Source organism: Dryobates pubescens, chromosome 5 (assembly GCF_014839835.1).
Source record: "Dryobates pubescens isolate bDryPub1 chromosome 5, bDryPub1.pri, whole genome shotgun sequence".
NCBI lineage: Eukaryota > Metazoa > Chordata > Aves > Piciformes > Picidae > Dryobates > Dryobates pubescens.
In genome coordinates, this window is record NC_071616.1 from 25087276 (window position 1) to 25109628 (window position 22353).

The following is a 22353-nucleotide window of genomic DNA, read 5'->3' on the forward strand; positions in this document are numbered from 1 at the left end:
TACAACACTTATTTTTGCCATAGAGCATATTTTAGCTGAAGCTGGATTCTTCTCTTCTGGGGGAACCTGCAGCCTTTTTGTGCAGGGAACATGTTACTGTTTAAGAGGAGTGATTTCTGAAGAAACTCTTTTCATTTCACTGTCACCTTCCCAGGCCTGCCTACAAAGCATGGCAAAACCATGGACACATGTGAAAAGAGGCAAATTGCCATTGTACAGAGAATTCAGAATCGGGAAGATCATAGGTCCCACTCTGGCTCTGACATAGGCTTTTGCGCCTAGGTCTCTTTGGCTCAGTGTTCTCATCTCTACCAGGAGAGATGATGCATTTGAAAGCCTCACTGCACTGTGGCAATAAAGGTGCTCTGAATTTGGATGCAGTAAACAAACATTTAGACCATTCATTTGGAGAACATGGGAAGCAAAGTGCCAACAGCAGTAATCAGCAAGGTCTCCTTAAAAAAGCCTCTAAAATACCTATCTAATCTTTACTGATATTATGAAACTGTTTTAGTAACAACAGCAAACATTCAGAGTTCACACAGAAAAGATCAGTTTCTCTAGAGCAGGAGCATAAACAAAAACAGAGCAGAAGTGCTCTTCACCCTTACACAATTCTTGCTCAAACCCTTCCACACAGTGCACTGTCCTGCCCTGCTCAGTGCCCTCTAATCTCACCCCACGAGATTTTACAAGCAAAGTTCCAACAGGCTGTCCCTTACATTTCCCTAAACTGGTTCTCTGCTTCCTTTTCACAGAGCCAAATCTCACAGATTGGTAGTTATAACTGATTTAAGACAACACTAGCAGCAGGACAAAGAAGAAAAGGTCAATCTCTAAATTCATCAAACAAAAACACCTGGAGATTACTTGTTAAGCCTCACCTATTTCAAATGAATTTTTCTATCTGCCTCCTACCTTTATTCCTCTCACCCCTTCCTCCCATCATCTTGTTCTTTGTAAGTAAACAAAATGTATGAAGAGGCAGAAAGGGAGATAAATTGTTTAAGCTGTAGGGCAGCACAAGTATAAAAACAAACGAGCACAAACTGAGCAGGAATACATTGAGTCTTGCAGTTGAAAGACTTTGTGCCATAAAAATGGAACTAAAGACTGAAACTAAATTAATGTTAAGAAAAATCCTTATTAATTGATTGAATGGATCATAGAGTATGATAGTAGGGAACAGATTCCTGTGGTCCAATGCTAAGAGGGAGATTACTAAATAAATCATCTTTCTCTGGCACTGACAACAGTACCAAAGTAATTCACTATTGAATGCCCGTTGTGCATTAATTTCTGTGCTTCATTCCTGTCAAACTGTGCTCATTATGTAAGATCTGAAGCTGCTCATAATTTAGGGTCCTAATATTTGTCTTCCTTTTTTGGAATTTGTCTGCATTATTTTTGTAATTTCAAAGCCTCTGGTGGAGGTTAGAAAAATGAAGCTCCTCTCTTGCAAAACCAGACTGTGATATTGTATTTGGTTTGCAGAGTACAAGAAGGAAGCATATCTGCTAATGTCATACAGAAACAGTCATCATTTGCCCTTCAGCAATTATTAACTACTCCTGTGGTTGAAAAAAATGGGTAAACAGACTGTACTGCATTCATTTTTTAGTAACAGCATGCATTCACTGACTGGCCAACACACCAGTCCTAATTTGGTGAAAAGGCTGTGCTTGCAGCCTATTCACCACAGTGCATATCTGAAAGGGTTTTGTGTAGCTCATTTAACATTCATATAAATGCAAAGTTCTTCAGGGCCACACAAGATATGCACCAACACTGCAGCTATCCATCTATCTTGTTAAATAGAGACATTTCCTCACTGACTGTGTAATCCAAACATAGATTCCATGAAGATGAAGGGGGGGGGGGGGGGGGGGGGGGGGGGGGAGGGAGGGAATAAATTGAAAACAATAAGATCCAAAACACATTACTTGATTAAAACCTTCATGTGTGACCTTCACCACAAGACAATCATTTTCAGTCTTCCATCAACACTTCAGTATCAAAAGCATAGATATTACCCATTTCTGAACATCATCCTAACCTTAAGGATCCAAATTCTAACATAATTTTACATTTAAATTAACATACTAGAGTATTTCACACTGATAATGCTTCATTGTAGTTGTTTTAAAATTGCAGATAATTAAAATATCTCAACTTGCATTTTTCTCAGTACTCCCAGTCACACAAAATAAACAGCACAAGGAAATATCCTGAAGTTATAGTATAATCCATGTTTTTAAGACAGCATGAAATATTGTTACCCCAAAGCTTACCTGGTACAGGTTACTCTAGGTTCTATGCCAGCAGACCTGAGTTGAGGGTTCAGTCTAAGGTTTCTCTGCAGGAGACCTTGGCTTTAGGTTTTGATGGTTGTATCAGGCACCACAAGAGTAGTGGTCTTTGTCCTAGGAAGGCTGGAGTGATTGACAAAACTTATTCACTGCTCGTTTCCTGTTTGCAAAGGGCAGGTGAGGTTACCTACAGCTGCCCTAGGCAAGAAAAAAGCTCATCTGTGGTGTTTGAGGACGTGCAAATACCAAGCAAAGTGCTAGAGAAAAGAGTTTCTGTATCCTGTCTCACATCCATATTCTGCTTTAGTCCATGTTCTTCAAACTGGGAGTCCTCAGACCTTGCCCCATCTCAGTTCATCCAAAGCAGCACAGGTGCAGGCTGCTGATGGCCTCCTCAGGAGTTGTGTCGGCATCTTTTTCTGCAGCCATCGTAAATCCTAGTGGTGTCTCTCAGGAATTTTTTACACAAATGCTAGATGGAACTGATTCTGGGATTAAGCTGTATTTCCTTGTGATCAGTACCCATAGCCCACATGTACTAGGTAAACAGCAAGCCAAAGCCTCCCATGAAAGCACTCCTACGGCCCATTTCTACCACTTAACTACAAGCTTACCCTGTGTTCTACCTCCCCAACACTTGTGGTGGCTCACTTGCCTGCCTCTTATTTGTTTTTAGTGGGGCTGCCCACGTGTTTCTAGCTTCTAAAATACTGAGATTGTCCATTTTAACTAAAAGGTGATATATTTCACATTTACATCTACATTCAATTTGTAGAGAACAAGTTACTCACTGTCTTTTATTCTGTGCTGCATTAGACATCCTAATTTTAGAATGCATCATTTCCATTCACATATAAGGAAGGTTTGTTTCTGTATTCATTAATGTGATGTTTGACATCTAGTGTATGTTTGACATACACTAGAAGGCCTGAACAGAATGAACAGCTATAAAAATAAGGAAATTAATTTACATACCATCAAGTGGGCTCAATAAATCCAGACAACTGCATTTTCTTTACATCTAGCCTTCCTGGTTCACTTTTATTACTCATTTACCTTGTCAGGTCCAAGATACAATAAAAGAATGAGCCTTATTTTTATAAAAGTCTAGAGAGGCCTCATTTATTTTAAACCCTTTTTCTGACTTGTACTGCCATCATTCATCCTCATTTGAAGGAGAGAAATAGAAATGGAACATAATGTTAATTATAATCAGATTGATATCAACTTGCTAAGAATTCACATAATCACAGAATGTTTCCTTCAGCAAATTGCCATCCTCTGAAAAAGTGCAGAGTTGGAAAGAACCTGAGATTGAACATTACTGAGGTGAAGATGAAAAAATCTCTTAATACTTTCACCCTACCCATAGGAGTTAATCAAAGCACAGACTTGCCTGAAATAAAAAACCTCTTCACATCAGGATGTAAAACCCTTACAAATGGAAATTTTCTTTTTTATTTTCCATAAGGTTTAATGAAGTATTTATCAAAGGTTGAAATGGTCACACATCTTTCTAAATGTAAAATTCACATTTGTTTCAGTGAACTGTTCCCACACTGACTATTGATACTCAACATATTTTTTAGCTTATGTTATAAATGTGCACATCTGACTGAACACATCACAAGCTAATACTAAAGTTTGGAAGGTTTTCTCCCTCAGTTTCACATTTTTTAGAACCTTTATATCAGTCTAATTGTCCAAGACAAATGGTTTGGTTGCAATGATTCTGAAATATGTTGAGAAAGAAAAGCAACAAAAGGGAGCCACATAGGAGAATTTTCTAATATGTGGGTGGGAGATTTGTCACCTCAAGTCTGATTAATATGAGGTGATAGAGTTGATCATCTACCTGGATTAGTCTTCAGGAGCCAGAATGTAGCAGCTCATGGCTTGCTAGAGTTTAAGTACATAATCTATTAGTAGACAATCACCTAAGCACTTAAATCTCTTACATCATGAAATACAAGTATTAAATTTGCCACAGGCCTGACCAGACAACTCACAAGAAATCAAAGAAAAGCAATGCAGATTACCACCACCTCTTCAATAAATTCATCAGGGCAGGATTTAATACTAAAGTACCAAAAATGTGCTTTAAAGACACATCCTGTGAAAAAGAAATTGTGGTGCTTCCTCAATAGACTTCCATGGATCTTTCTAAGGTGTTGGCTGGTGATAAGCACAGAGAACAGGGCTGTACCTAAGCCTTTCCACCTTCTCAGTGCCCAGTCTCTGTTTAGCATCTCTGCATTCCCAGGAGTGCAGGATCTGCCATTCTGGTTGCACTTGAACACAGGGAGAAAGAGAGTAGGATTTTGCATTCTTCTTTTATGTTCATTTGAGGGTTTGTAGGGAGCAAAGCAATTCTAAGTTTTATCAGAAAAAGAAAACAAAAAATACTGATAGTGAGTATGCTTTGGACTTCCTGCCAAGATGTCTGGAGCTGTTAAAAGTAGATTAAATGAAAACAAGAGAAGAATAAGACACTGGGCATTATAGTGTGGCCAGAGGAGCAGGGAAATCATTCTGCCCCTGTACTCAGCACTGGTTAGGCCACACCTTGACTACTGTGTCCAGTTCTGGGCCCCTCAGTTTAGGAAAGATGTTGACTTGCTGGAACGTGTCCAGAGAGGGGCAACAAAGCTGGAGAGGGGTTTGGAGCACAAGCTCTATGAGGAGAGGCTGAGGTCTTGTGCTGTACATATGCAATACAAGGACATGAGGAAGTCACTTAATCTTATACTCCCAGTTCACATTATGCAGAGGAAATCACAGGTATGTTAGGAATGAGCAATGTATAAGACCAATGGAGTTGAGAGGAGGTAGCACTTCAGCTCCCAGAATTCTCTTTCTATAAACCAAAGAGAACATGTCACAGGAGGGAGAAGAAAAAAAAAAAACAACTGACAACAAAACCCACCAAAATTATTCTGAATCAACTATTTAATATTAGAGGACTTACTATTTTCACAGTTGAGCTAGCTCAGACATGGCCATGTTGTCATTCAACTTATTTAGTGCTTCTTTCTCCCACAAAGACTTCCTCTCCCATCTCACATTCCCAGGGCTCCCATGCAGACTATAAGTTTAAGTAAGTGTTCCTCAGCATCTGCAAATACCACCCAGCTGATCAGGATTGGGGAGAATTGCTTAGCTGCTAATCGAGGGCTATCCAATTCTTGTTGCTTTCATTAACTGAATTGTGGTGTCATTTGATGAGAGATGATGCTTTCCCCAGTTCAAAAAATACAGAAAATTAGTTCTTTTACCTAGAGACAACACTTTAATCTACTCTTATTTAATCCAGTGCCTTCCAGGAAGTTGTATCTCTGGTCTGCAGCTGGCAGGAACCTGAAACTAGTGTTTTGCAAAGACATAAAACCTATTATTCAGCTTCTATGGAATAGCACATTCCTAGCAAAGAGATGTTATGGTTTAGCAGGGACCACAGGAAAGTTAGAGGATCCAGAACTGTGTGATAGTGAAGGAAGTACAGTCTTCAGGGTCATTTGACCTCTGTGACCCTAGAAAGTTTGGGTATGAGCACAACATGATAGTCTTGTAACTCTTTCAGGACTGGCCCAGAGCCTCAGTATGCATGAGGGAGGTATTACAATGCTATAATTTGTCTGTGATGAGAATTTGATTCTAATTGCTTATGGTCAGTAAAGCTTGCAAAATTAGGACCAGATTTCCAAAAGTCTTGGCCCCACTGGAATTTCCATGGCTTCCTGTATGTTTATTTTGTTTATTTTGGTTTGTTTTGTTTGAGAAGGGCAGCTGCCAGATCTGACCTTCTGGTTTCCCTCTTTGTAGTGTAATAAGTTAACATTTTTACAAACCTCAGGCCCAATTAGAGATCAGTTGCACTTGGCAGCCAGATCCAAAAGAATGTATTAAAATTTCAATTATTTGCACAGCCAACTTAACATGAATATACTATACCTAAAGTAGTGCATGCCTGCTCTTCTGATATCTGAGCCAAATCATACTCTGAGCACAAAAAGCAGACATTGCATTGCTTCAAGAAGAAATCCACACAGGGGACTTTCACATTGACTGAATAAGGACTCAGGAGCCCACCTAAGGCCTTAAACAGATGAAGAAAAAGAGAACTCTCAGAATCACATAAACATTCAGGTTGGAAAAGACCCTCAGGATCACCAAATGACAAATTGTCTGCAAAACAAAAGCTAAAGAACCATTTATTTGGCTTCCTTTGTTGCCAGCTTCATGTCCTTGTATTTCTGGTTATCCAGTGCAAGTGCCATAGAAGGCATGGAAATCTACACCAATAGCCACCTAGCAAGGGTACGTATATCCTGAGAAAAAGTAGAAACAGGACTATGGTGTCTCAAACTGAAATAAGTCAGTGCTTCCTGCTCAAATCACCAAAAGTGTGGGGCATATATCACTACCACTGGGGTCTTGAAAACATAGAGGTCACAGCTGCTGGGCTCTGTGTTAACTCTGTACTGACATCCCTATGGATTAGGTGGATTTGAAGCACTGTGAATGGGTCAAGCTCCTCCATGAACCTGTACCTTTTGCCTTGCAGAGAAGTAACAGTAGTGCTGGAGAGCCTGGCTGCTCAGCCCCAGGCAGTTCAGCGTCTGCTCAATCTCTCAGAGAACTCCAGAATCCCCAATGCAGGCATCTGTGAGACTGTTTAGAGAAAATAACCATTCTGTATTTGTGTTTCGAAAAGAGGATCTGTACTCTAGCCAAGTAGTGCTTTAGAGCCTATCTCACCTTTGAGAGGTGTACTCCGTGTCATTGAATTCTCACCATTATACATTCTGCATTTATATCTCTCTGGTTTTAAAAGTATCCATTAGTTTGCTGTTATTATAGTTAGACATTGTCTACACTGAATAAAGCAGTCTCATGCCCATGACTCACTGATGTACATCTGGATGAAGATCAAATCTGTTTTCTGCAATACAGCACAAGAAAGTATGAAGCAGCACATGACAGGAGTTAGCCAGGTGTAATACCACTCACCTGATCATGCACATTTGTTAAATTGCTAAGTGAGACATGTTCTACAACAGCTAAAGTTTTGGGGTTTGGGGTTTTTTGTTGTTTTGTGGGTTTTTTTTAAGAAGATAATTCATTCCACTCATAATAGATTTAATTGTGCTCTGATTGCTCACACCTGGCAATTTTGGTTTGCAGCACCTTTTTTCTTCCTCTTTACCCAAAGCACTTTCAAAGCACAGAATGGGCCTTGTGCCAGATATGATTCAAGCCCTGAAATAAACCGAATGGGATTTGCAGAACCAGCTTGAGACATAGACAAAATATGTGGCTGCTGGGGCAGCTGCCTGCTTTGCCTCTGCCAGAGCCCTGCCACTGCTACTGCCAGAGGAAAGTATGCTGTTGAGTAGGCTAAAAACTCTTACTCATCTCTTGCAGAAGCAGCAGTCATGGCTCCTTTCTCTGGCGCAAGCTGGAGCACCATGCATGCTTCTTGACAGTGCTGCCACTGCCCTTGGCAACACCCATCCACAGGGTGGTGAAGTTCTGCATTTTCTTTACCTCTCAGGATTATGTTTCCTGCATTCTTCTGGATTCAACCTTTTCACTGGTATTTGTCTGGTCTCAAGAGGTATTCAGGATAACAATGTAATTTTCAAATCTTTCCATTAGGTAATCTGAAATGTAACTCCAAACAAGTCTGAGAGTATTGAGATGTTTTTAATACATCTCAGGGACTGCCATCCCTCAGGTATTGTTCATTCTAATCTTTGTGTTGATTTCTCAAAAGACTCTCAACTCAAGTGACCCCACCAGAAACTTCCTCTCATTTTCTCTTTATCACTTGAGATAAGGGTTCATTACACTGCATGCTGTTCTCCCAAAACCTAAGAGTTTTACTCTCCTTTAATGAACTCATACTTTAAACTGATGAGAAGGGAAAAGGCTAAGAGAGCAAACATGAGAGAAGAGGGCTGATTTTCTCTACACTGGGATCCATATTGTTTTGTTGACATACCCAAGAGTCCAATGTAACAGTGCCTGGCATACATGAGTGTTTTGAAAATGAATGTAGTATACCCTAGGACCACAAAAAGTCTGTCCCTTATAATGGAAGACACATAAAACTAGAAAGAATCAATTTCAAATAGCCCACAGAGCACAAATCGACTGAGAGAACCTGCACAAATATACAAGGGATAAACTCCATGCCAAACAGACCAGGTAGTTCCACTGAATTATTGCATCAGAGCTACAGTAAGTGATGAATAACTTCCTCACTAAGAGCAGAATTTAGCAAAAACAATCTAAATCTATGGTGGCAGGCAGGAGAGCTTGACTAGTTTTCTGAGCAGACAGAAAAAGAAAAGCAATGTCTGAACTGAAATCTAGTCTCTTTTTTAAATTAAGTCCTTCCAACCTACGAAGCTATAACATAAAAATAGCTCAGATTATACTCTAGGGCAGTTGTTTACATGCATATTTACCAATTTTCCAGTGAGCAGATTTCTTAAGCAGATCACTCAGTGCTTCATTTTCTCAGTAAAAGTAACACAGAAATCTGTGAAAGAAGCCATGCTCTTCAGGAGTAAAAGATAAGGGCTATATAGAGAAATAAGAAGCAAAAGATGAAGAAATATACAATAGTCATAATTTCTATTGATTTTAAGCTGCATGGAAGCATCTCCCGGGAATGTTTCTCTAGATATTATCTCTGTAATCATAGTATTCTCAACTGAAAATACAACTATTCTCTTGCAATGCATTTGTATTGCAAACACATGAAAGTATTGGGCTGGTAAATGCATTGCTATAAGAGATCAAACAACAAACTTGTTGTCTATGTCAGGTTCTGAAAGGTAGAACTAGATTTGCAAATGAGATTTCCTCTGTTTCTGACTCCAGTCATTGGAAATACTGAGCTGATGGCTGGTTCTGTTCTACCACAAGTGCTATTTTACTTGAATACCACTGAAAAGGAAGGAGCCAGATTTGGAAGGGCTGGGATCCATTATTAGACTAACTGTACTGACTCTAAATGGCAGTCATATCCCATTCAGTCTTTCTTTTCTTGGATTGATCTAGCCTAGCTTTGCTTTTGAGTTTACTTTCTAAGGTGCCTCAGTTCTCACAAAAAGTCTTTTTCTGAGCATCTCTTTTAGACTGAACCCCTTTCTTGCAAAAAAGTGACTGGGATTCTGCGTAGCATTATCTGAGACACATCACTACCCCTTTTGCCAGAATGCCAGCACTTTTCCTTTGCTGAAATACTTCTTATGATTGTTTATTAGGGCTGCTTAGAAAACAGATCTTAAGCCACCATATTCTGTGAGTAAATGAAAATATTGAGGCTTCAGATATAATTTAGGATATCTCTTTGGGGCGAAAGGAGTGTATTTCAGTGTTAAGTATTAGCTTTATTCTACTTGCCGTGAAAAACCTATGCTGTTTTAAAAGGATGTCTTGTAATTATTAGTTCTTTCAGATTCTATGAAGGCATCAGGCATGGATTGCTGCAACTGTGCAAGCACAGACAATCTTTGCACGAAAGAGCTGCTATTCTCAGGGAATTTAATCCTCCTCTGTATTCAGTATGATTTTATTCACACATTTGCATGCCTACTTAAAAACATCATAGCATATTTTGAAAAAGGTATGAAATATAAATACAAGCACAGTTGATGCCTGCAGTAAATACATCCATATGTTTAGAAAAGTCCTCTTACATAGTCCATTCCTCGATGACAAAATGAGTCAGTTATTATTCAAAGCTCCCAAACTTAGAGACTGCAAGGAAAACTGGAAAAATCAGGAAAAGGGAGAGTTACACTGGCAGTAAACAACTCAGAAGGTAGCTTTTAATACATTACTAATTTATGCAGCTGATAACTTTGGTATCCTCTACATTGAGATTATATGTCCTATTCCATATTGAGAATCCAAAACATCTTTCCAAATTTGTCACATTTAGACAAAAATTCACTTCTATACACAGAAATCTTCTTGGCAAGATACTTTAGTGCTAGCTACCCCATAGCATTCTCCTTGTTGAAACAAAAATTTGTTAAGTGCACTCAGAGCAGGCAGCTGAAACTTATGTTAAGATTTCCTAAATTAAACCCCAAAAACAAGGCAAAAAAAGTGAATTTGTTGCTGTGACATGGGAGCAAAGTATTTATGACAGAGGAAAAGTAATGGGGATATGATTCACAATGGCCTAGTTATATTAGAAACACTTATTCAGCTAGCTGAAGAACCCAAGGGAAATGGAGAGGACAGCCCTTAGGTAAGTCTGATACTTGTTTTCTTGCATGTGGAAAACCATTCCTTGCGAAAACTGAGTTCTGCTATTATAAAAATCTCATCATCAAAATAAATGCCTCAGACAAGCTGCTGGATGTTATCACTGACAGAATCAGGGAGGCATTACTAATACTGAAACTTCATGAGGCATATAAAACAAATAAGCAAGTATAATTCCAATGGGAAAATGGCTACAGGCAACAAGTATATTTTGGCATCTATGCAATGCATTTGTGGCTATTGCTTCCCACAGAAAATAACAAAGAATGTTTAAGCAGTATACAAACTGCCACCTCTTGAATTATATTGTAAAGATGATCTATAACACTACAAAGTGTGACTGTTTGGGATTTTTTTTCTATAGCAATAGTTTATAAGCTAGAAGATGGTAAAGCTAGCTAATGCTTTTAACTGTATGCAGATGATCAGCTCCCCAGTAGGAAACTCAAAATTAATTATTAACCATTTACAACTACTTCCATGCAGATACTGAATAACTAATTCCTAACATATTTTTCTGTAGTTGCAAGAGGAAGTGTTTCTGCACCTGTTTCTTCCCCCAAATCTAATCATCAGTAAAATTGTAGTCAGCCAGCTGTTAAATTTCAAAGCAGTTAGTGTATCTCATGCATTGAAAGACTGACAAAATATGAAGTCATACAGCCACAATAAAATGCCACAATGATACCAAAAGTGATCACTCAATGTGCAAAGCTTCACACAGTCTTGGATTTTGTTATAATACCTAAGTAGATTCAAACCAATCACAGATATTCATATGCAAAGTAGAGCACCTGTTAATGCAAAACAGTGAGCAAACATTTGGAAAAATTTGGGTCTGTTTCCACTGATTCTTTTGAGAGCTTAAACCAGTTGTTGATTATTACAAATTTACGTAACACTGTTTAGCTCCTGTTGTGTCCTGCACAGGTATAGCAACTTAGCATTATGCGAACAGAAAGCTCACTAATTCATTTAGTCAAAAAACCTTACATTTTATTGATAATTCTTAGTATCAATACATACTGAGTTTCAATAGAGAGCAAGTCTTATGAGGAGCAGCTGAGGAAACTAGAATTGTTTAGTCTGGACAAGAGGAGGATAAACGGAGACCTCGTTGCTCTCTACAACTACCTGAAAAGAGGCTGCAGTGAGGTGGGAGTTGGTATCTTCTCCATACTATCAGGTGATAGAAGGAGAGGAAATGGCCTGAAATTGTGCCAGGGGAAGTTTAGTTTGGATATTAGGTAACATTTCTTTACTGAAAGAGTGGTTAGGCATTGGAACAGGTTTCCCAGAGAAGCTGTAGAGTCACCATGCATAGAGGTTTTCAAGAAACATGTGAACATGGCACTTCAGGACTTGGTTTGATGGCCACAGTGGCCTTAGAATTATGGTTGGACTCGATGATCTTAGAGGTCTTTTCCAACCAAAACAATTTTATAATTCTATGATTCTATGAGTCTGTATTGGATCAACTGTCTTGTGTTTGAATGAAACACAATTTGTGTTCTTACTGTACATGCATTTGAAGGCACCGATAAACAAAATCAAACACTGTAAGTAGCTCCAATCCCACCACAACTGCTCTGTCAACATGCTTAATGCAGTGATAGTTATTCATTCACCTATTTTATGTCTGAGCATGAAAGTATAAATCTAAAGGCTTTATATATTATTTACCACATACTTTTTCTGAAAAATAGTTGATATACTTACATATTTACTACACAAAAGGCTTCCCACATGATTTGATAAATACAGATAGCCGAGTAAAGTAAATATAATGACCTGTTAGCATTACTGATCACTAAGGTCATCCCACACTGACAGATTGTTTAATGCTTTGCAGAATTTTAACTATATCAATTAGCATGTTGTATGTTAAAACACTTTAGACATTTCTGAAAGTAATGAAGGTGGGGGAGAGGAGGGTAAGAGTGGATTTACTCATATCAAAAAAAGTAGTCAATGATTTTTTTTTTAATTTAAGAAGCCCTCAACTTGCCTGCTTTGGATCTGGGACCCAAAATACTGCAAGGAGCCTTCCAGAGCATCAAGAATTTGTGCAATATCATTTTTATAAACATTCCAAGTTGCACACTTCAAAAGCACCTGGAAAAAAATTTCTATTGCAGATGTTTAACAGATACATTAGTTTGGCAACTAAATCTCTCATAGGTTCAATCTCACTTGGATGTTCTTGATCCCAAAATTTCAGGACTGAACAAGACTTCTTTCCTAACTCTTCCTGGCAGATAAAGGTTGCTGTAGTGGCTGGCTTCCCAAGAGAGGACCTGGAAGTAGTCTTTTGCCCTGAGCACTGCAGCAGCTGATGCATCAAAAGGAGCCAGTGTCTATATCAGGAACAGATGGGTGTGGATTGTACAGATGGGCAAAGTTGGAAACTAAAAGAAGCCATATCAGGAGCTTTTTAGAAGAGTGGGGCAAAAAAACCCTGAGCAATGGGATGAGGGGGAAAGGGTGGATTTTTGTGTTTGTTCAAAAAGATACTGAGAAGCATCCAAGTCAGAAGGCCTTTTACCAGTGAGATACTCTCTCCTGAAACATGTTACATTAAACTGGCAGAACAATATCTCTGTATTACTATATTGTCAAAAAATAGGTGTTAACTTCACTGATAACAGGGATCATTATCTTCCCTGTTCAGCTCAATGGACATTCCAACCCTCCTTATGTTCCCAGGTACTCTGTTAATATTTGTGTCCACAATGTGAAGCTACTGGTCCAGTCCCTGTGGATTACCCCAAACTGGGAGGATGTACTATTCCATGGGAACCTGTTTTTCAATTAAGGAATTATACTTAAAATATTCATTAAGATATACCATTGAAGTTCCTGCAGCAGTTTTACGTTATTCAGTGCCATGGTCATAGATCGTTCTGGGTAATTCCAGGAATAGAACTGCCACCCCCTCACAGAAAATAGATCATTTCACATTTTTATTCACTCCAGCCTTTGTTCTGTGGAGACGACAGCCAGTTACCTACATTGGCATAACTGGTAGAAAAGTAGGTAGCAAGCACAGCTGACAGCATCTTGCAAGTCTGTGATGTTAAATCAGTATCACTGCCACGTGTCTCTTCAGTGAGGACAGGATGTGGAGGTAGAGTCGTGACAGTGTGTTCCAAGGTGTCCCTGTGGCTCCTCCAGCTTACTCTGTCAGTGTTTCATCTGAGGTTATTAGTGTTTATAAAAGTGTGCCCTTAAAATAGCTTCATGGTGTTAATAGAAGCAAAAACAGAGGTTCTTCTTCATGCTGGGGTAAAATAGAGCTAAATGAGGCAAGTACAGAAATCAAAATAGTACAGAAATCATAATAGCACAACCCAGTTTAAAGGTGACTTTCAAACCCCCTTCAGGTAGTAAAGAGTACTGACGTCAAGATAAAAATCAGACCAGGACACATTCTTTTCTGTGGTACAGAAAATCCTTCTCCCTTTAACAGACACAAATTTGGTGTGGCTTTTGCTTAGAGACTGCTGAAGCCTGTTCACTAAGTCCTCCACAATCAGAGCAGCTATGAAATTACTCAACTTCTGACAGACACTTTATTTCAGAAAAAAATCATTCAGATTTGAATTGGTATTTGTAAAATTACCATGTGTACCCTACTGTGGTTGTTGACCCTGACTGGATATTAGGTGTCCACCAAAACCACTCTATCACTCCCCTCCTCACTTGAAGGGTCAAGATAAGGACAGGGAGAGATCACTCATGCGTTACCATCACAGGAAAAACAGACTTAACATGGGGAAATTAACTTACCAATTGAATCAGAGTAGTAGTATAAGAAATAAAAATCAAACCTTAAAAACTTTCCCCTCATCCCTGCCTTTTCCCCAGGCTCAGCATTGCTGCCAATTTTCTGTACCTTCCCACCCTGAGTGGAGAGTTGTGGTGGTCAGTTCATCACACATTGTCTCTACAGCTCCTGTCTCCTCAAAGGAAAAATTCCTCACACTCTTTTTGTGATTCAGCATAGGCTCCCTGTCACAAGAGACAGTTCTTGATGAATTTCTCCAACATGAGTCCTTCCCATGGACTGCAGTTGTTCACAAACTGCTCCAGTGTGGGTCCTTTCCACAGAGTGCCATCATTCAGGAACAGATCTGCTCCACTGTGAGCTCCTCTGTCTCCATGTATCCACAGATCCTGCCAGGATCTTACTCCAGTGTGGGCTTCCCATGGAGCCACAGCCTCCTTTGGGTGCATTCACCTGATCCAGCATGGGGTTGTCCTGGGGGTGCAGATGGATATCTACTCCAACATTAACCTCCATGAGCTAGAGGATGATAACCTGCCTCACCATAGTCTTCACCATGGACTGCAGGGGAATCTACTCCAACACCTGGAGAATCACTCTGTACTCCTTCTTCAGTGACCTTGGTGTTTGCAAGGTTTACAGTATTTTCCTCATGTATTCTACTCAACTCTCTGGCTGCAGTTATCCAAGGGGTTTTTTCCCCCTGCTCTTGAATATGTTATAGGAGAGGCATTATCACTATCACTGCCTGGCTCGGCCTTGCCCAGAAGTGAATCCATTTTAGAGCTGGCTGGTATTGGCTCTATTGAACATATGAGAAGTTTCTAGAGGCTTCTCACAGAAACCACCCTGTAGCCCCTTCACCACCAAAATCTAGCCACACGTCTAGCATATCCATACTATGACTATAGTACCCAATACATCAACCATTAAATCACAGTGCTTTTGAGTAGTATGTGAACCAGGGATTTTATATGCAGCAGATGCTAAAAATTTTACTTACCTATGAAATATGGAGTGGGGAGCATATGGAGCATTGTGTAACTTTTCTCCTAACAGCATTTTCTTAAACAGACAAAGAAGTCTGTATGAGTCTGCTCCAGGCACTGTGGATCAACCACCTTCTGCCATCAAAACTAATGAATTGTTAGTTGTTCTTTTCTAGACAGTGAAATAAAGTGCTGATTGTGTTTCACTGAAAAATCTTTTTCTTGTCTTTTCTTTTCTTTTTTTCTTTTCCCAAAATGACTATAGGTCTCTGAGTATTGTCTGTGATCACTGTCAAATGAGACAGAGACAATATCTGCAGTAACATACTGCATGTTCTAGGACAAGACAAGGAAACACAAACTATTACAGCAGTATGCCCAAATTTGAACATCACTTGACACTGGAGTCGGTCTCAATCACATCAGTGAGGAATAAGGGAAAATATATAGAAAGAGGAGGAAAATGAGTTACTTTGTCATTTTACAACAAAATTTGGTAATCTGAAATAGTTCATGATCAGATTTTTGGGACTGGTATTTTTCCTGTAGCAAAGGACTATTTGTATCCTATGACTATACAACAGTCTTTTTTAATAGGCTTGTTTCAGAAAGGAAACAACACAGTAACAGAACTAAGAACTTTTCCCATTTTCTTTCATTTAAAATTCACAGTTGGTGTAAGGCAGAAATGTGTATACATTTCCCTGATTTCTGATTTGTCAATGACAAAACAGTACCCTCTGACAACTGCAGAAGCCAACACATTAATTTTTGTGTTTGTATATCAGACAAATAGATTTTACAGTTACTAATTATTTTTCAGCCTTGCACATGTGATTAGACTGACTAAAACTGACACTGATTATCTAAGATGGGATATAATAAAACCCCACAGGGGAGCTTTAGAAAGACCCACCACATTTAAAACGTTGTGCTTTTGTCTGAATTAACTCATTTATGGAGCAATTACACAGGACTTACTACCAAAAAGATGTCATGAAAAAATGCTGAGCAAACAGCTGAAGTGGAATTCACACCCTTCCCCTCTCTGTCAAAACATTTCACAGCCTCATAACATTAAAATGGTTTGTCAAGATTATCCATAGTAAAGCTATTTGTTATGTATCAGTGGAAGGTATGAGACAGGTTAGATAAAGACTACATGGAAGAGAGCTGGTAATGGATCTGAACACAGCAGAGATTTCTCCCTGTTCACGTGACCTCTCTGCTCCAGTAGACCAAATTTAGTTATTTTTCTGGGCTTGAAAAGTCCAATATTTTCATTTTGCCCATTTCAGAAGTTGCAAGTTTTCTTAGCTGACTAGAAAACTACACTGAGGGTTTCTCAGTGAAGTACACAGAAATATACAAAATGTACTGGTTTGAAAAATCTCCACTAGTTCTGGAAAACCTTTTCCCAAATTCACTATTTATTTTTTTCAAAATTAAGATTTCAAAGACCTGGGTTTTAGGAACAGTTTACAATTTTATACCTAAAAATATTCAGATACAAAGTGGTAAACTAGATAGAAGGCATTTTTAAATCTGCATTCCTAGAATAGACTGTTTCTCTGACACCCACAGATGAGAATGAAAATACACAATGAATTACTGCAGAACTTTGTGCATTGAATAAGTGTACACCTATAGATTATGAGATTTGCAGTTTGAAAACGCCTGAATTAACACTGACAGTTCACTGAAGAACCAACAATGTCAAGGTATTACAGAGTGCAGAGATATATTCTCACCTCCACCTTGATTTTAAAGCTAATATTGCTGTAAATTCACGTGATGACAACACCTAAACCTTGGGCCATTTAATTTTTTCTGTTGTCCTTGAGTGTCTTAATCTGGTGCAGAAGAAGTTAAAATATACTCAAGTATTCCTTATTCAACAAACAATTCAGTGGTACAGCTAGAGAAACATGCTAGAATTTACTTAGTGCTTTTTCTCAGAATTCCTTAAACATCCTCATCTTGTTGCCAGTAGCCCTTGACACAAAGCCAATCCCAGGGTCTACTTACAGCAGTGGCAAGAGAGTCAGCAGAGTTCTCCTTTCCCATAAACACAGATTCTCTGCTGCTCTCTGTGGCATGTCTATTGCTCCTGAAGCGTGCCCTCTATGTAAAGATGTGTTCATGGTTCAGAAGGTCCCTGCTCCGCAGTACCCACAGGTAACTGACATTGAATACTGGAAGGTAGGATTTTGTGCATGTATATCTATCATTGACCAAAGGGAAAGCTTATGAAAAAAGTATGGGTCATAAATATGAATATGCTTGGCCAAGGAAAACCTGATTTTTATTGAATTTATCGTTTAGGCATAGTATGTTGCATTTTTGGTATTGCAAAGGAATACAGCAGTACTGTATCAGGTATTTTCTCAGGCCAAATACTATAGTTCTTACTCAGATTTTACTCAGGAAAAACTGAATTTAAATTGAGTGGGAATTTGCTTAACTAAGGACTGAACAGAGTGTTTTGTATCTTGCCAGCACTGCTTGATGCTAATGTTGGGCAACAGTTCTCACTGCTAATTTGCCTGGCTCATTGGCCTTCTTCTGGGCTCTAGATCTGCTTCTCCTGTGTGTTATTCACAGCTTGTATTGCTAGTTTAGTTTCTTCTTTGTGCTTTTCATATCCAGCAAATATTTTGCAGCTATTGTTCTGCTGCTGTACAGAACCTGGTATGTGGAACCTGAACTTCAGCCCAGATTTAATTAACACTGTTAAACATGTTCTCACTATGGTGCTCAGAAGGAATTTTGCTGACCCTCTTTCAATGAAGCATGAATTTGTGTAATCTGATGTTTTTACAACGCAAAAATACAAGAGCTTGATTCATAAATCTCAAGACCAAATGCTTCTCCATTAAGTCAGACGGAGTAGTGCCCATTTACAGCCACCCCAAGGTCTACCATAATTGCTTATTCTGACCTACAATACTCATGCAATAAAAACAATGTGTGTGCTGTAACATCACCTTGCATTGCAGCTTTAATATTGCTTTAAAGATAGATATCCTAAATAATACTTAATTCCAAATTATGCCATAGCCTACTAATATGCAGCAAATCTAGCTAGGTTATCACTCGTATGTCTTATGAGCCATACCTAGCCATGGTTTATCCTCTATTCATGCTGCAGGGTACGAAATTCCTGGGTGCCAACCTGCTTATGGCAACCTAGAATTCTCCAGGGCAGGCTCGCAAAATCTTCACCTACCCTCTGGGACAGGTAACTAATAAGTGATGTTTTCTGAAGTTATGCTTTCTTTCTAACTTTCTGATGTCCATAAATATGTTTCATTTCTTTGTGTCAGTCTGCAGTCACTCATTGTTCAGTTGCACTATGTTTTCTGAAACAGGAGAATAACAGCAGATCTGTTCATTGTGGTACTCTAGATGCTTGCCTCAGCCAAGCCTATAATAATTGTTATTAAGGTATACAAAAACTGAAAGTTATTCAAGAAGCTGCAAAACTCACAGCTGTCTACTACCAGTTTAATATTTTTTTCCGATGGACTAGTTCTTATAATACAGATACCCACAGCTGTGTGGGCAGTTCAGCCACTGTTCTTGATTGCTGGTCCTTATATGTTCTTTATCCTTTACCAGGTTTACATTAATAATCAATCTTGTGGAACAAGGATTTTTTCCAGTGTTATAGGTACAGAGATGTTGGAAGGATGGAGGAGATATGACTGATTCTAGTTTATATTCCTATGTAGCACATATTATAAGTATTGACTCATTTTTCCTTACTTTGCTTAGATTCTCTTCTATTTTTCTCCTCGATATACTGTTTGTTCTTTGTTGTTCGAATTAATTTTAAGTGGCAGGTATGTAGAAGATATGTCATTCACTGATCCTGTATATTTGGTGACATATGAAACATTGAAATATATTTCAAAGTAAGACATTAATTAGATAAAAATATAAAGACAGACTAATCTTTGGATTGCCTTCTTGCAGTCTACTGATTTCCTTTGAATAATGTGTGCAAATTTTCTTCTTAACCCATTAATGCAGGAAAGACATATGTGAGATTCTCTTCATATTTTTTTGACACAATCAGCACTTCGTGGAGTGGGGAAAAAAAAAATAAAAAACCAACAAAAAAACAGATAACAGTCTTGGAAAGGTGATTTGAATTCCTGGGTTTCAGTCCCCTGGAACCCCACACATGCACTCTTACCTGGGTTTGGATGAGCTTAATGCAAAAATAGCATTGCTCTACTGCCTGTCCTTGTCAAAACCGGGAGGTGACCAGTGAAGTCAGGGCATCTAAAACTGTTTCTCAAAATATTTGACCCTGCCTCCAATTTGGTTTAATATCTGTGAATCTTTTAAAATGCAAAGAAATTCACATAGCTGCAGTATAAGCACTGTTTGATCCTAGATGGTGTGGATGCCTGTGTGGAAGTTCAAAGTCTTAAAATGACACTTAGTAACCTTTTGTAGGGGTCTCTTAAAAAAAAAACCTCTCTTTTTGTACCTTCATCATTCAGTGTTCTTATTTCCAAAAGAAAACAAGCTTACATTATAGTATTATATTATTTATAATAACTGGGGGACAATGCCACAATTTCTTTTCAAATATACTAAAGCTTAAAATGGAAAAAAAAAAAAAAAATGCAGGATTTTAGGTTGAGCTACTTAGCCCTTTCACAAAAATGAAATAAATAGCCACTGAATGATAATTTTCATTTTCCTCTCTGCTTTTTTAAGAACAAACATGGATCTAAATTTAAAAAAAAAAAAAGATAGATGGTTTCTTTCCTTGAATCTTAACCATGTTATTTAGATCCACCTATGTATTAAAAATAGATCTAGAAACTTGCTTTCTAGTTATATGGGAAAATATTAGCTAACTGAAGGAACTTAAAAAATATATAAACATTAATTTGTGAAAATGACAGTGAGTACAACAACCGTCTGCACTTACAAAATGAAGACAGATTGAAAACAACAACATTTTCATCCAGAGAGTTGAAAAACAAGTCCCAATTCACCCAGAATGTTACAGTAGTTCAGTTATAAGGAGAAAAAAAAAGAAGAAAAGAAAAAGAAAAAAAAGAATGTGGCCTGTGTTTAGGCAATCCACATCTCAGGGCCTAAGGAGAAATTTTGGGAAAATCTGTAGTACTGAAGCTGTTTCCTCATTCTGCATGGCTCTTTGGGTGATCCTTCTGCAGGGTAAATGGAAGCAGAGGGCTCCTGGGTCCCCTCTAAAGAAGCACATTCTGTATTGCTTTTCACATGAATGATGCAACAATCTTTTCAGATGAATACCTGCTGCCTGACTTGGTCACTCTGCACTTGCAGAGATCTCCTTCATTTAGTGACTCACTGTGAAAACAACAGAAGAGCTAATGCCAAGGTGCTGAACTGCTAACAGGAGTTTGGTAGAATGCAGTCCTGTTCCCTCTCCTTCCCTGTGCAACCACCAAAAAAAAAAGGCAACAAAACATAGTCCTACACTGTAATCCAGTTCAGCAGAGGGAGCAAGATAAAATACACTTGACTGAACTAATAAATCACAGGTATAGGTTAGGAGAAAGGTTGCATGAAATGATGGTACAACATGCTGAACAGTGAACTTGCTGGAGGTGAACTCATTTATACTCTTGCAGAGCAGACTTCTCAGTTAACAAGTCCTAAAATAGTGTGCTGCAGTGTATAAAATAAAGTAGAGCGCAAAATAATTAGGCAAAGATGACAGATAGCATTTCCCTCTTTTTCTTTCTTTTGTCTGTAACATCAAGTTGATCAAAGATGTGAGGATCATTTGTTGTCGTAGGAAAACTAAAAATATCTTGAAGTATTCAAGCAAAATAGGTTCATTGACATAACAGCTGGTAACTCTCATTGTTCCTGTGCAACACCTTATAATCCATATGTAGTAATAGTTTTCCTTGGAATTTGAATTCCAGTTGAGAATTTGGGTGTGCCCAGGCTAAGGCATGTTGTTTAATTTATTAAATTAATTCATTAACTTAATTTCATTTTTCCTTGCATTAACAAACCAGTGATGCATTCTACTGCCAGAAAATATTTCATTATATCCCTGCAGCTCACCTTTGTGACACATTGCTTCAGTAATGTCATACAGCTGCATGTAATGGGAGAACTAAAGGATAAAGAATGGAGACTGCAGTAGAACTGACTGCACTGATGGCTACTAACAGTGTCTGAGAGCTCAGCGTTCTTCCTCACTCTAAGCAAAGCAGCATTATTTCCTGTACTCTTTTAGTAATAATATCTTGCAAGCATTGGCAATTTTTTTAATGGCAAGCACACGTGGATTCAAGTTAGAGATACAACAGGAGCTTTTGTCACAAAAGTGAATCAGAATGCCACTGTGACCAGATACAATTAAAAAGAAAATTTAGAAATTTACTCAAAGGAAGTATTAAAAAAAATAAATCACAATGAGAAGAGTTAGAATAGACATCAGAATAATCTCCCAAGAGAAGTAGTGGATTCCACTACAATGGTCAGCCTTAAGACTCAACTTGGTAGGGTGTTGGACCATTTCATTTAAACTACACTATCACCTAAAAAGGTTGGACCAGATGATCCTTGGACTCCCTTCCAACATGGCATTCTGTGATTCTGTGACAAAAGGGAAAAGAACAGTGGTATCTGCAATTCCTGCCAGCTCCAGTTCCAGTCTCAGTAGCAATGCTATCTGAGTTGTCCTCAAGCCAACTGCTTAGTATAAATTTCCTAATGGGAAGTACTAAGCCAGAATGAGTCCCTTGAGCCAGATGAAAATGAACTTCAAATCAGAGTAAAAAGAGTTGGAAAAAGAAAGAAATAGCTAAGGTAAGAGCAGAGATGGTAGCCTCTGTCCATCAATCTATGTCTGGATGATTTATACCCAATTAAAAAGGAATAAAATTCTTTCCCTACTACTAAAGCACATTTCTATAACACTCCCATACCACACTTTCAACCTCAGTCCTTTTAC

At 38.5% G+C, this 22353-nt stretch overlaps 1 protein-coding gene across 1 annotated transcript in view; it reads left to right on the forward strand.

The window, feature by feature from the left end:
- The window catches only part of BEGAIN (brain enriched guanylate kinase associated), a 153140-nt gene that overhangs the window by 58624 nt on the left and 72163 nt on the right, over positions 1-22353 (forward strand). The window contains exon 3 of the mRNA XM_054161839.1: positions 18526-18615. Within this exon, the coding sequence (XP_054017814.1) occupies positions 18526-18615 (90 nt within the window). The remainder of the gene's footprint in view (positions 1-18525; positions 18616-22353) is intronic.